Source organism: Hirundo rustica, chromosome 10 (genome assembly GCF_015227805.2).
Source record: "Hirundo rustica isolate bHirRus1 chromosome 10, bHirRus1.pri.v3, whole genome shotgun sequence".
Taxonomy (NCBI): Eukaryota; Metazoa; Chordata; class Aves; order Passeriformes; family Hirundinidae; genus Hirundo; species Hirundo rustica.
The window spans coordinates 21,941,817-21,956,116 of NC_053459.1; the positions used below are offsets into that span (position 1 = coordinate 21,941,817).

Sequence of the window (14,300 nt, forward strand, 5' to 3'; positions counted from 1 at the left end):
TAAGCCACAGCCATACTGGAATTTAAAACTAGTGAACCCACTTTGCTGGGATATACATGGAATTGTGATTAAATTGTAGCACATACTTGTTTCTTATACTACAAATAGAAACCACCACCAAATCTGGTGCCATCATTTCTTCTCAGCTCATGAAAACTGCCTAAAAACATTTGTATCTTTATAGCCCTGTGGTAATTCCTACACGTGTAAGACAACATATGCATGTAACATTGTTTAATGGTTCGGACAGACTTCGTGTAAGTTTGGGAATCACTCTGCTGGTTTCCTTTTTCCATTCACTCTGCTCATCCCTGCAGTAGTGACTTAATTTATGCTCCTAAACAGAAAAAGTCACCAAACAGGACAGCAGAGGTCTTTCATTAATGCAATTCTCCGCCCCTGTTAAATATTAGCATAAAGTACCAGAATGATCTGTGACTGTATGTACAAGATCAAATGAGGGGGAAAATGTAAGAAAGTAATTTCAGTCAAAATAGCCGGGAAGCAGCAGTGTAATGCTGCTGTTCTGACTCTGTGTTATCACTGTGGTAGTGTAGGAGGAGGAAGACATTTGGACACCTATTCCCCAGCTGAAATGACCAGATCAGTTGTGACAGCTGGTGTAGGTGGAGGTTTGTTGTTGTTTGGTTGGTTTATTGGGTTGGTTGTTTGTTTTTTTCATTGCCACCACCCCAAACACAAATTACTCAGGCTCTTGCTCCAAGAGCCCCTGGTATCCTCAGAGGACTTAGAGCTAAGCCCAGAGCAGGTATGTTTGTTCTGCACACCTGCACAGGGCCCTTCCAGCCTGCAGTTGCCCTGTTGAGCACAAAGTCCATACATCACCCTGTGAACACCCAGCTCTAGAGAGGAGCTTCTATTTTAACTCTTGCTCAACAGGAAGGATGCAGCGATGAGAACTAAAGTTGGGGATATATCAAACATGGTGGTTTGAGAAGAATCTGCACACTATGAGCATTTCTAACATTGAAATAATTAGATAAGCCTGTGTTGGTACTTTTCTGAGTGCTGCTACTCTGGACCATTGCAGATGACACTCTGATAGTGTCAGTACTGACACACTGGGGACAGAATTTCTTGCTAGAAACACCACTACAAGACTCAAGTATTTTTCCTAAGTATCTTTCTTTCACTTGTCAGATATTATGAAGTTCAGTCTAATTTCACTGCTCAAATTAAGTCTTAATTTACTTGTATGAATGACATTTGTTAATCTGAGGTGGTATCAGGTACCCAACTCTACCAACAGCAGTATTTTGGTTTTCATGATGTGGTAGAGATGGCAACAATATCACAGTCAAAATCTATCAGGTAAAATGGCATCTAAAAGTGCTGGTGTATGTGTTTGAAGTATTTGCACTCTATCTGAACCCTTGTTTAACAGCAACTTGTTCAGCCCATAAAGCCCTCTTCATTACTGACAATATCCATAAAAACAGCTCATGTGTTACAGCTTTCTTTGATATTCCTTAGTAAGAAAGGCCTGCAGAGTAATTACTACCAAATTTTGTATACAGCTTCCTGCAAACTAAACCCCTCCATTGCTTAGAAGCCTGTGCTAGAGACTTTTATTTCTTCCTTCCTCTGACCTTGAAATTCTTAGATGCATCTTGTGTTCTTTGGAATGAGAGAATTTACAGAGGCTAGATTTTTTTTTTTTTTTGCCATGTTCTTCTCACTTATTAAGAAGCTAAAGCAAGCATAATCCTGCTCTGAAAACCGTTTTCTCAGCTTTTAGACCTCACTATACCTTGCTGAAAGGCAGCATTTTCCCCTCTAGTTTTAGGGGGGGAAATGAAGGCAAGTGACTGATCCAGCAGGGCAGAGGTGCAGCAGAGGTCCCCCAAATCCTACTGTGTGCTCCAGGGGCCCCCACGGTCCTCGTGCCAGGGTGGTGACAGGGGTTGTGTCTGACTGGTTCCCCCCTGCTTTTGTCACTACCCCTTGCAGTTATAAACAGGAGACACAAGGTGAGGGAAAATTATAAAACAAGTTTATTAAAGTCTAACATAAAACACTTCAGGCTAAATATGTACAACTCCCTCCTTTTCCCAGGGGATTATAAAATTGAGAGTTGAGGTATGTACAAATAACAGAGGAAAAATTGTATATACATGACAGAAACTTTAAAAATAATTTAACCAAAAAAAATCAGTTATTAGTTCTTATCTGAACTTAGTTCTGCAAGGTTTATTGAGCCTCTCCGGAATCACAGCCCTGAAATCCTTCATGTGGGACTTGTCTGTACTTGAAAATTGTTTTGTAGCACATGATTTCAGAAAGGTTGTCATGCTTTGTGCCCATTTAGAGGCACTAATTTAGAAGTCAATGTGACACAAAGAGCTATTCTCACCTAAGTACTTCCAAACAGTCAATTCAGAGATTGAGAGATGCAGATAAGCTATTCAGGCAAAACTCACACCAGCTTCAGTGCCAAATTGACTGAAACAGCAGCGTGACAAAACATGTCATGTTCTTTGTATTACTCTTAATAGAATTATTGAAATTCCTTCTTTTCTTTTGCAAGGACACATGCCTAAAACGATTCCATGCTCTCCCCTATTAATCCCTTACAGAAATTACCAATACTGTTATAAGCCTTGCACTTCAAAATGAACCCTTAAGCCTAGGACTTACATGTGCAGCTGATTTCCATGCATCTACTGGCAAAAGGTACAGTCCAGACCTACAGCCTGAACACACCTACAAATATATATATATATATATTTATATATATTTATTTATTTAAAATCTATATTCTAGTAAATGAATACAGGAATTATACCTCAGCAGCTGAGATATCTTCACAAAAGATGAGGATAAAAATCAAGATTCTCAGATGGGGACTCAAGAGTGCAGGTCACTAAATTATTGCTCCAAGACAAAACTACAAGCCTGTGTATTCTATTAAGAAAGGTTAAAATTGTTGTCTTGTAAAAAATAATGAATATCTTCTTGTCTATAAAGAAAACTAAATGACTAATAAAGCAACTGTTACTGTTATAAGTATCTAAACAAATCCCGTATAAATCTAAGCACTGTATTTTTTTAAAAAGTCTGAAATCTAAGAATACAGTAATAAGCTATAATTTTAGAAATATAAAACCAGTCCAAACAAACACTGTCATGGAATGCATTTTCTACGTAGGAATGTAGTTATTGTTTAGGTTTCTCTCCAGGGCTGTTCTCTCTCCTGGTCATTTATCCTGGATATCTTTATCCTGAGCTGCTTTTCCTCCAGTACCAGCAGCATATCGTTAGTTTGTCTTCCAAAGCTGTTTAAATATGCAAGTTATCACTTGTACGGTGTTTTCTTTCTCAGTATTCATGATTAAACCTATGTCTGTACCAAGATTTCTGCTCTACTTTCGGAGAGAGACAGCAAAGAGGACGCTTTGTACAAGCTACACACAGTAAAGATCCTGATTTTGTGGTTCTTCAGTCTTAAATGGCAAGGCTGAGGAATCCTCAGGGGCTACACCAACAACAGAAGCTGAAAGAAACAAGAGGGGAGACAAAGGGAAACGCCAAAAAGAAAATACCAGAGAACTTTATCTTTTGTCTTTTGCCAACATTATGAACATTAGCTGTTCATAAATGTTGTGGGATAGACAAGCAGAGAAATTAAAGGCCCTGCAATAATTAGCTCCAGTAGGGACAGTGTGAGAGATTCCTGCATTTGGGATGTTCCTGGTGAACATGGCTGTACTCCTGCTGGCCATGGTAGGCTTCATCAGCAAGCCTACCTTATATCAAAGCACAAAATGTGACCAAGTAGCAGGTTACAGACATGCCCCATACTAAAATGATCAACACAAAGCAGCAAAAGGTCTATTACTTTACAAATACAAATACGTAGGAAGAGAGAAAAAAATTATAGTCACACTCAGGAGTCAAGGGACCATTTTCAGACTCTTTAAATGAAATCCTTCAAGAAATTTTTCACAAGTCTGTTTAATTAAGGTGCAGATTAATTATTACTCCATGTAGAATGGAATCAGTTAAGAGGTATCTTCTATGCTCTTCTATTTATCAGCGTCTGGACACAAGGCATCGGTGGAAATAACTGCTAGCACCAAGGAAATAACCAACAAAGGACAGCTTTAAATGCATTGTTGGTACAGTATCATGACTGTTTCATTACTGTTTGATGATTATATAAATAATGCTTACAACTGTTAACGGCACAAACTGGCAAAATGGAGTAGAAAAGTACTTCTATTGTCACCTAGTCCTTTATGACGCTACCAAAACGTTAAAATGTTGCTTTTTAAATATTTCTTGTCTAGTACTAAAGCCTGTCTTTACCTGGGCCCTGCTAGGTACCAGTTTTGTGCAGTTACTGTGGACAAGTGACATGAGAGGTAAAGCAATACCAAAAACTTCAATTAAATCAGTCAAACTCTAAGAAAACCTTGCCTGGAAGAATATCAGTCTGCTCCGTTGTATTATTCTTTAATGCCTCCTCATGTAGTGTTCACTTATTGTTTTCACAGTGAAGGGTGGGATTTATTTCCTCTTTTGTACCTCCTTTCTAGCACAAGAAGCAGCACTACAGCAAAAAAGAAGGATAATGAAGCTCTGATTCATGCCTCACTAATTAACTCACTGCATGTTTTCGCCTCATCTACAACATGCATGTCCCAGCTCTCTTTCTGTTGCTATTTGTGCCAAACCCAGGGCGTTTTAGGGATGTGAAAAATAAATCTCGGACAAGCTACAACAATGCTGGATTCACTCCAAACAAGCAAAGGCAATTTGTTGGAAAGAAGACCCAGGAGTATCCATGCCATTAGGACCCTCCCACTTGCTACATTTCAGACAAAAGTTAACCCTCCTTTACTCTTCTTGTCAGGAAAATACACCCAAACCTTTCCCTCTGGTCAGGCTCCACCTGAAGATGGCACTTCTGGCAGCCAGCAGCAAATGTATGCAAGCAGCTCAGCAGAGCACTGACCTGCCTTCATCATGGACCATTCTGGCACCCTGGAGTGCAGGCTAATACATCCAAATTATGATTCTTCCCTATGCCTCTGGGTTAATCTGAACTGAACTATCAAATATGGCTTAAAATATCTGTTCACAGACGACATTGTGACACATCAAATCAACAGGAACACGGGAAGAGAACTCCAAAGCACATTAACACATGTAACAGAGAATTCTTAAGGCAGGTGTTGCCAGAATCATCTCCTGGAAATCAGTGTTAACCACAAATAGAAATCTGCTTGTAGATTAGCACAATTCAGCACTGCACAATGGAAATGCCCTTACAGGTGTCTTTACACAGAGGAAAACAACGAACATGTCCAATTTGGAGAGCATGACTGGTGGTTTGATTGCATTCATTTTACCAAACATTTCCAAGGTCACTACCAAACTACCTGGATGGCTCTGCACTGCTCTGTCAGTACAACTGCTGCAGGAAAATAAACTGAGGTTCTGAATATCCAGTCACAGCAGATCTCAATAATGTTTCTGATGAAGGGGACTGGCTCCCTGTCACAGGGAGCAGCATCTGATGGTCTTCAGTCCCAATGGGGAGAGGAAGTGCTAAGGACATCTCAGAGGGTTTCACATCTATGGACTCTGACAAAGGACTTTTCTGACTCTGAATGGATTCTTGTTCATTGAAAGAATTATCAAGTGCAGCAGAATCAGGGGAAGTTTCAGGTCCTGTAAAACAAACAAACAAACAAACAAACAAAAACCCAGAAAGAAATGTTCAAAAGCTGGTGCACAGATTCTGCAAATTCCCTTTCCAATGACTGTCAGAGCCAACACCCGGTGTGTCACAGGCTGCCTGTGCAGATGGATGTTGGTGCTTCCATGTGCTGCAAAGCCAGGCCAGCTGTAAGTACAGTGTAAGCACTGGAATCACATCTGCTGCTGCTTGTAGGGTGACAGCTGAGGGATGATGCATTCCAACCTGATCTCTACTTGGCGTGGTACAGAAGATAACAAACCCTTAACATCACAGTGAACAAAGGATCTTTGGAGAAAATGTAATCATGAAAGTTTCCTTGAGATTTTCCACCCCAGAAAGTCTCAGAATCAGAGCCACACCCAAGCATCCTCATTTAACTGAAACAGCAGCATACAAAATATCATTTGTCTGTAAACCTCTTTGCAAGACATTTCTTAACTCCACTCCAGCCAGACATACTACAGATTTTATCCAGTCACTTGAAAAATTACTTTCTATTCTTCACTGAAACCCTGTTAGTGGGTTCCTTGCTGTCTTCCTGCTGGAATGCAGCCAGCCACTGCTCTTGGATGGCTCTCTGATTAAGCCACATTGGATATCTGACCCTTCCTCTACCGAAGCATGCTCCAAAGTCTGTTATTTCAGTGCTGAGGCACTCCTGGCTGCCTGCTGTCTCTCCACGAGAGCTGGCCTGCCTTGGCAGCTCTCCCAGATCACCCCTCCAGCTCTGCCAGGCCCTCTCCACACTCAGTGCAGCCCTGCCCTCACCACTGGCTTCCTGCTGCGCTGGGTCTTTTCCTAAATTCCACGCTGTCTCTGCACATGGTTCATCTCCTCACGCTCTTCCTCCTGATCCAGATGTACACAGACATCATTTATTCCCTCTTCCCTATGACACAGGCAAGGGATTTATGGTCAAAAACGAGGATGGACAGAGGACAAGGAGGATGGAGCCAGTGTTCAACAAGGCTGGATATTTTAAACCGGGATGAGCAAAAATATTTATTCTGCATGGAAGGCAAAAGAGCTGATGTGGTTTCTTAACATTTCTTCGCACAAGGAACTCACCTGTGTGAACTTTTGTTTTGTGCTTCTTAAGGTTTTTTATATCTGTGTAGGAATTTCCACACATTTCACAGATAAATGGTCTTTCACCTGAAAAAAATTGGTTTGGCAGTGAGAACAATCTTGATGTTGAAAAAAAATACAGTTAGAGACACAGGATAACAGATTTCAATGTTCTACTTTGAAACAGAACAGACTTATTTTGTCTGTGTCTCTATTAGTATAAAACTATCTCCAGAATAATATTTTTAAACAAAGCAAGAGGACCCAGACATTTTAAGTAAAGCCTCGATCATACATCAACGCCTACGCTGTGGCACAGATAATGCTCTGAAGGCAATTAAAGAAATTAATGAATGTTTTCTTTACATTATGTTATCCAAGGGATACATAAATTAAGAAACTGCTCTACTTCCAAGTACAGACCAATACAGCGTATTTTAAAAGCAAAAGAGTAAAAGTAAGTTAAAATTTACGGTGCAGGAAGCAGCTTGTCTGAAAACTGACCTGTATGGGACCGAAAGTGTTTATTGAGCTCTCCAGAGGAAATAAAACTCTTTTCACAAATGCCACAGATATATGGCTTCTCTCCTAAAGGAAACACAAGCACGTTGTTATTTCAATACATAAACCAGAATACACAGTAAGACCAAATCAAAACGAAACAATGCCCAGTGAGAGAAAGCGCTCCCAAAACTGGAATCGAAGGGAAAACAACACGAGAAAGGAGCTGGATGCCAGCTCCCAGCGCGGATTTCTGGGTCCCTGCCCCGCAGCGCCCCGTACCTGTGTGCTTGCGGGAGTGGGTGATGAGCGAGCTGGACACGGCGAAGGCTTTGCCGCAGCTGTCACAGACGTAGGGCTTCTCCCCGGTGTGCCGCCGCACGTGGTACGTCAGCGTGCTGGCCTGGGCAAAGCGCTGCCCGCAGCGGTCGCACACGTACGGCTTCTCCCCGCTGTGCTTCCTGCAAGGACAGCACCCCCGTCAGCAGCAGCCAGGCCTGAGAGACCGGCCTCTGTCCCCTGCTCCTCCTGCCAGGCTCTACAGCACACAGCTAACAGCTGAGTTTGGAGGGAGCTCGCAGGTCCTGGTCCCTCCGGGATCGGCACATCCGTGATTTCCACGGCAGCTGAACCGAAACACAGACTCTGCACAGGACACATGCGCCACGGGGACTCGGCGTGCTTTGCGCTTTAGGGTACCGAGATGCAAGATGATGACTCCTAACACAGGAATATCATTCCTGCTCCTGCCAAAAGCCTCATGCAGATGGCAGTGAGAAGTTCTCTTGCTTCCCACCACAGAACTCGCTCCTCTCTGGTGCTACAAGCAGCTTAAAACAAGGATACCAGACTCAGGCTGTACATTCACCCAGCACAAATCTCGTCCTTAATGAGCAAGTATACCCATGCAATTATTCTGTTAGGCACTGTGAGAGAAGTCCCACAAGTAGAGTAGAAATGACATTCATTTGTAACTCTTACTCACACTGGAGTAAACGTTTCTGTTTAAATAAACCCAAGGATAAGCTTAAATAAACCCAGGATCCCACTTGTGCCTACCTGGCGTGGATCTTCAGGTTGCTCGAGGTTGCAAACTGCAGGTTGCAGACATCACATTTGTAAGGCTTCTCCTCTCCATGGTGCATCCGGCTGTGGAACACCAGCTGGCACTTTTGGGCAAAGCCTTTGTCACACAGTTCACACTTGTATGGCTTCTCCCCTGGTGAAAAACAACATCCTCAGTGCTCTCTGTATTTACATAAGAAAGCTTTGCAATCCATGACCTGACCAAAGCTCAGGTGTCTGTTCTAATGCCTCTTACAAATAACATCTTGGAAAATCCCGTAATCAGTCCATGGAAGTGGAACGTGCTAGAACACAGAGGATAATAGGACTATTTTTTTAACACATTATGTTTGGGTAAAAAAAAGTAGTAATGTTTTTAATAGTGCCAGCTTCTCCACATTATTTTAAGAATGCTGCCACTACAGTTTCAGACTCTTTGCTGGTTATGCCTATTCATCATTCTGAACATTTAAAATGAACAAATCATCTGCTTTTTCTTGCTTGTCCAACAGCAATAGGTCTTCAACTTACAGTATAGTGCTCCCTAATTTCCCATTAGTGTCTGCTGCAGAATGGTACAGGTACTTCTCTGACTATTCACATTCCCTTAGTGGTGAACTGTCCTGTAAGGGCTTGTGCAGTCCTAGAAAGCATAAAAATGCCTTTCTCTGCCACTCTGGCAGCCCACAACCAAACCTCATGAGTAAGTATTGTACATTAAAACTTCAAAAGTAAAAGTATTAGACACCTAGCATGCCACTGAGCAACAAACATCACGGAATTCTCTCCCCACTCTTGCAAAAATTCCCAGGACAATACCCTCAGAGGTACAAAGTACAGTGGGCATTCCTACCAGCACTGTCCCTGAATTCTGCAGTCAAGCCCCGCCTCGTGTGTGAATCTTTGGTCAGACCCTGGCTGACAGAATTTCATACTCTCTCCCTAGGTCACAGGAGAAGCAAGGTGTTCTCCTGCAGTTACAGGAGAGAGAACACATCCTACATTTTCACAGCTTCCTGGAAAAATTGTGACCTCTGCTCAGAGCTTTCCAACATATAGAACACATGGAAAGACAAGCACAGGACTTCTCCCCTGCATCTTCCCAGGCCCCAGCAATTCGTTGTGCATCCTCTTTTTAAGTCAGACATGCTGGATTAAAACGTTTAAGTGTTCCTAAGTGGTTTCTCTCGCATGCCTGATATGACACAAACTCCTGGTGATGTTACTGAATGCAGAGATCATAACACCAACACACATTTCAGCTGCACGCCTAAGAAATAAAATCCCTAATGTTGTAGTAATTCAGCCAACCTTTTTTGAAGACCCTATTGAACAAGTCATAAGACTGAATATTTTCCACACTCTTGTTCTCAAACATATATTATGTTTTGAAGTTTAAAAAAAAGCAAGAGAAATTCTCAAATCAAGTACAGCTTGTTTTTCATGCTCTACTGACAGTTGTTTTTGGCCACTCCACCGCTTCGCAGAGCTAAAGGACAGCCAGCTCTGCTAAGTGTGCTGGTTTTGCAGGAATTGGCATTTAGTAAGCAGAGAAACCAGAGAAAGCATCCAGAAATCAAGATGTTCAGACTAATAAAGTCCTCTCCAGCTACTGAAACTATGATTTTGTACTGAAAAATGCTGAAACATTTCACGTTATCAGGATACTGGGTCTACCCCTGCATGCACAGCGACAGCAGACAAAATTTCAGGAGGATGAAGTCAGAATCTTTCTAGTCCTACACTCCCGAGCTGTGCGCGATCCCAGGCCACCACAGCCCATGAGACACGGCCAGTGGCTTACCTGTGTGAGTCCTTACATGTGTTTTCAACTGATTGCACTGGGTGAAGGCCTTCCCACAGAGCTGGCACACGTAGGGCTTCACCCCTTTGTGTATCCTCATGTGCCGACGGAGGCTGCTCGCTTCGGAGAACACCTTCCCGCAGGTGTTGCACACTGGCTTGGCTTTGGAGAACTTCTGGTCCAGCTCCTCCCCCGAGCTCTCCAGCTGGTAAGTGCCCTTGTCGCTGGCTATGTTGGACATGCAGTGCTCCTTCAGGGCACAGCTCTGCTGAGGCTTGCCCCGTTTCTGTTTGGCTGCCACGCTCTGGGCCAGGATATCCTGCGCCGCCAGCGTTTCGCTCGCCACCACCGCTGCCAGCTGCAGCTCCGAGTTATCGCTGCCCTGGGCAGCCTGCTCCGTTATGTGGGTGGCCAGCTTATTTGCATCTAAAAACATCTCAAAGGACGTGTTCTCAGCCACCTCGTTCTGATATTGGAGGGATTTATTCTCCGTGTTTTTGGGGGGGCTGAAATTCTTCTTGCGCTTTTTGGGTTGAGGAGATTTCTTTTCTAAAGCTGCTTTCTTCGCCTGTGGTTGAACCAGCTCCGCAGCAGCAGCACCTTCCTTCTCCTCCCGGTTGTTGTAATCTCGGAGAGTCAGGAGGCAAGCCTGCTGGTTCATTTCAACATTCCCAGTGATACTGGATGTCTCCGTGGAAGAGGGGTTAGCAATAAAAGCAAAGTCCTCCATCTTGATCTTGCATTTAGTGACCACTTCTTCTACTTTGAGATAGTCGGCAGCCTGGTGAATCTCTTTAACATTCCAGCTGCAAGGAAACAAGACTTGGGTGAAACATTCTGGACAAAGCAAACGTTTGTTCTGCACCAACTGTATCGCAAATTAACTGTCAGAAAATGTAACTTTGAGAACACACAGCAATATTTAATTTCTCGGTGCTGCAGTGCCACGAGGCTCTAAAATGTCAATTATTCCTGGACTGCAGGTCCGTGTCTAATGGGGTCTGCAGACCCTCAAACTGGGGATTTTATTTTAGTTACATGCCTCTTGTAGAATTTCAAGTTAAAAGTCAGTTTGTAAGGTGATGAGGCCAGACTTGGGCTTGTTGGTCCAAACAGCTCAGAAATAACAGCACGAAGGGATAAAACACTGGAAAATAAAATACATAAAATACCATTCCATAAACCTTCTGGCCAAAGTCTCAGGTAATACACCAGCAGTGCATTCACCTCAGCACTTCTGTGGCAGGTATTAATCTTGTTTTATAAAACGATTTGCGAACAGCCTTAATTCTGTATCAGCTGCACACAGAAGCCAGTAACACCAAGGAAGTCCTCATTTAAACCACAACACTCTGTTTTTCAGTTCCGCCCACACATGCCTTGATGGTTTAGGAAAAAATCATCTGGAAAAGGTGGCAACACATACCATGAATGCATTTATGGATTTACAGCACTTTAAAGAGAGAGTCATGGTAAACAACCTCATTCTAACAATAAAAAACTTGCCGCAATTACTCTCCATACGAGTACAGCTGCTTCGGAATTTTGTACTGCGTGGGTGCTGGGTTCAGAGCACCCTCCTGGCGTCACTCATGCATCCACCACCTCTGAGGACAACAGACTTCGCAGTCACCTACAGCCAAATAGTTCTGTCTGGGTAAGAACGGTCCTTTCACTTTCCTCCTCCTTCAGAGATCCGCCTGCTCAGAAAATCCAGAAAGTCTCCTGCTGCAGTCCCAGATGGACATCAGAACTCTGCACAGCTCTGCTCATATGTAAGTGGCAAAGCACCAATCACTAACTTCAGCTCTGCTGCTGTTAATGCCTGTAGCTAATTAAAAAAAAAAAAAAAAAAATCCTGCATCTGTGCACTTAAATTATTGACTATGAGATTTCACACTTCAGTAGAGAAAAACCAAAGTTTTTAAGCCTGCATTTGACATCAGACATTGAGAAAGAAGCAAAAATCCTGGACTTGGTACTTCTAAGCAGCCACACCTCCCTCATGAGAGATAAATCTCTTCCACTGAGAAAAAGGCACTGCAAAGGAAAAAGCATCCTCACTGTATGTGAAGCAGCACAACAGGCACAAAATCAGTGCAGTAACGAGGGGAATACTTTTACTGTGACTCCTTCTGGGCAATGCAATATAAAATTTTAAGTAACAAATCCTGCAAATTGTAACAAATGTGACTTTTAAAATTGTTCCTATTCTCATCCATCCTTCAGACTTAAGTCTCTAGCACATTCACAGTTCCTGTGTGCTCCTGAAGAAAAGCACTACTGTAATTCAAACCCAGACACACATTTGTCCTTCCCTTTCCTGGTAATCAGGCAGGATGCTTAATCTCCCCGAAAGCAGACAGAAATAGCAGGAGACTGAAACTATCAATCAGTGAAATATCAGACTACACACCTTTATTGTGGCACTCAGATGTCACGGGGTATTTTTAAGCATACAAACAGATGAACTTCAAGATGTTAATATTAATCATATCCACTGCTATTTGTTTCTCCAGACCTTATCACAAAAAATCCAGTTCTGCCTTACCACAAAGTTCATTTCCCTATTCCCCTTTAACAGCATATTACCTGTCAAGGTTTAAGTTTCCTGTATAAATAAATTCCAGGAGCTTTTGGAATCCATCAGCTTTCACTTGAGTCTGATCCAAGACCACGTTGTTGTCAGATGCGTCTCTGTAAAAGGCCCCGAAATACTCGCTGAAGGAGGCAAGCACATTCCTGTGTGCTTTGAACTGGAATTCCCCGATGACCACGGTGCAGTCGCAGAGGAATCCGGCCTCTCGCTGCTTGTTCAGCCTCTCCAGTAGGTGCTCACAGTGATGGGAATACTGCATCTTGAGAACGCGCTGCAGACACTTTCTGATCTGTGAAAGCAAAAAAAAAAACCAAAAAACAAACCAACAAAACAAAAAAAACAACAAATCAATTTATATGCAAGACTTCACCATTTTCCCCCCTTAACAGAGTGAACGATCACAGAGCAGTCAGTGTCCGGACCCGCCCGTGCTCGCCCAGGACAGTCTGGCAGCAGCAAGGGACAGCGAGATGGTGGCCGCTGCTCGAGCCGGGGCGCTGCGGTTCCAAGCGCGGGGGCGCGGGCAGAGCCCGTGTGCTCCCGGCCCCCCCCGGGATTAACCCGGCTAAACCCGGGACTGCTCGCACCGTGTCACACCCGGGCCCCGGGGAGCGGCCCGCGGCTCGGACAGCGCGGCTCGGACCGGCCAGCGCTCATCCCGCGGGCTGGCTGCTCCCGGGCACCGGCGGTCCGGAGCGGTTCCCACTCGGTGCCGGCGCGGCCTCGGGTCGGGGCTTTGGGCCGGCTCGGCAGCGAACGGGGCGCGGGACCCGCAACCCCGCGGCGCCCCCGGCCCGGCCCCGCCGCCGGACGGGACGGAGCCCGCAGCGCCCTCCCCGCATCGCCCGGCCCGGCCCGGCCGCGCCGCCCCCGCGTCCCCCCGCGCTGCCCCGGCCCTGCCCGGCCCGAGCGCCGCGGCCCCCGCGCACCTGCGGAGGGGAGAGAGGGTGAGCGCTGCGCTCAGGCCGCCATGTCCCGGTGACGCCGCCGCCGCTTCCGGGACGCCAGTTCCGGCCTCCGCTCCGGGGGCGGCTCTCGAAACTGGAGAATAGAACGGGTTAAATATTCCTGCCGGGCCGCGCCGCGGCTTTAAATAAAATAACTCTGGAAATAGTGTTCAGGAGCTGAGAGCGCTGCTGCGGTCCGGCAGGAAGCGGGAAAAAAGGAACCACCTTGGCTGGTGTTTCCGCCCGGTTTCGAACCGGGGACCTTTCGCGTGTTAGGCGAACGTGATAACCACTACACTACGGAAACGCCGCTGGGAAGGGGTTTTCCAGTTATATATCTAAGCCCGCACTGCCCCATCTGTCCTTGCTGTCGCACTCTGTTTGTCCCCGCTGTCCCTTCCTGTCTGTCCCCGCTGTCCTACTCTGTCTGTCCCCGCTGTCCCCTTCGCGACCTCTGTGTCCCCTCCTGCCCCGCACTGCTCCCGAAGCCCCGGGCCCAGCCGGGACCTGCACCCCACGGACAGCACCAAACGCCCCCGGGAGCCGCAGTTTCTCCCCTGCCTCCTGTCCCTCGGAGACAGGTCACCC

The 14,300-nt window shown here is 45.0% G+C and overlaps 1 protein-coding gene and 1 non-coding gene across 2 annotated transcripts; both read right to left on the bottom strand.

Annotated features, from left to right (window-relative positions):
* Positions 1 to 1,992: 1,992 nt before the first annotated feature.
* On the bottom strand, positions 1,993 to 13,757 carry MYNN (myoneurin). Its single transcript, XM_040074495.2, has 8 exons — positions 13,695 to 13,757; positions 12,759 to 13,054; positions 10,167 to 10,972; positions 8,357 to 8,516; positions 7,580 to 7,758; positions 7,301 to 7,384; positions 6,797 to 6,883; positions 1,993 to 5,697 (listed from the first exon to the last, which is right to left on the bottom strand). Exons 2-8 carry the CDS (start codon positions 13,022 to 13,024, stop codon positions 5,429 to 5,431), a joined length of 1,851 nt encoding a protein of 616 aa, XP_039930429.1. The 5' UTR covers positions 13,025 to 13,054; positions 13,695 to 13,757; the 3' UTR covers positions 1,993 to 5,428.
* Positions 13,758 to 13,946: 189 nt separating this feature from the next.
* Positions 13,947 to 14,019, bottom strand: TRNAV-AAC (transfer RNA valine (anticodon AAC)). The gene has a single exon. It is a non-coding gene; the product is annotated as a tRNA-Val (tRNA).
* Positions 14,020 to 14,300: the final 281 nt, after the last annotated feature.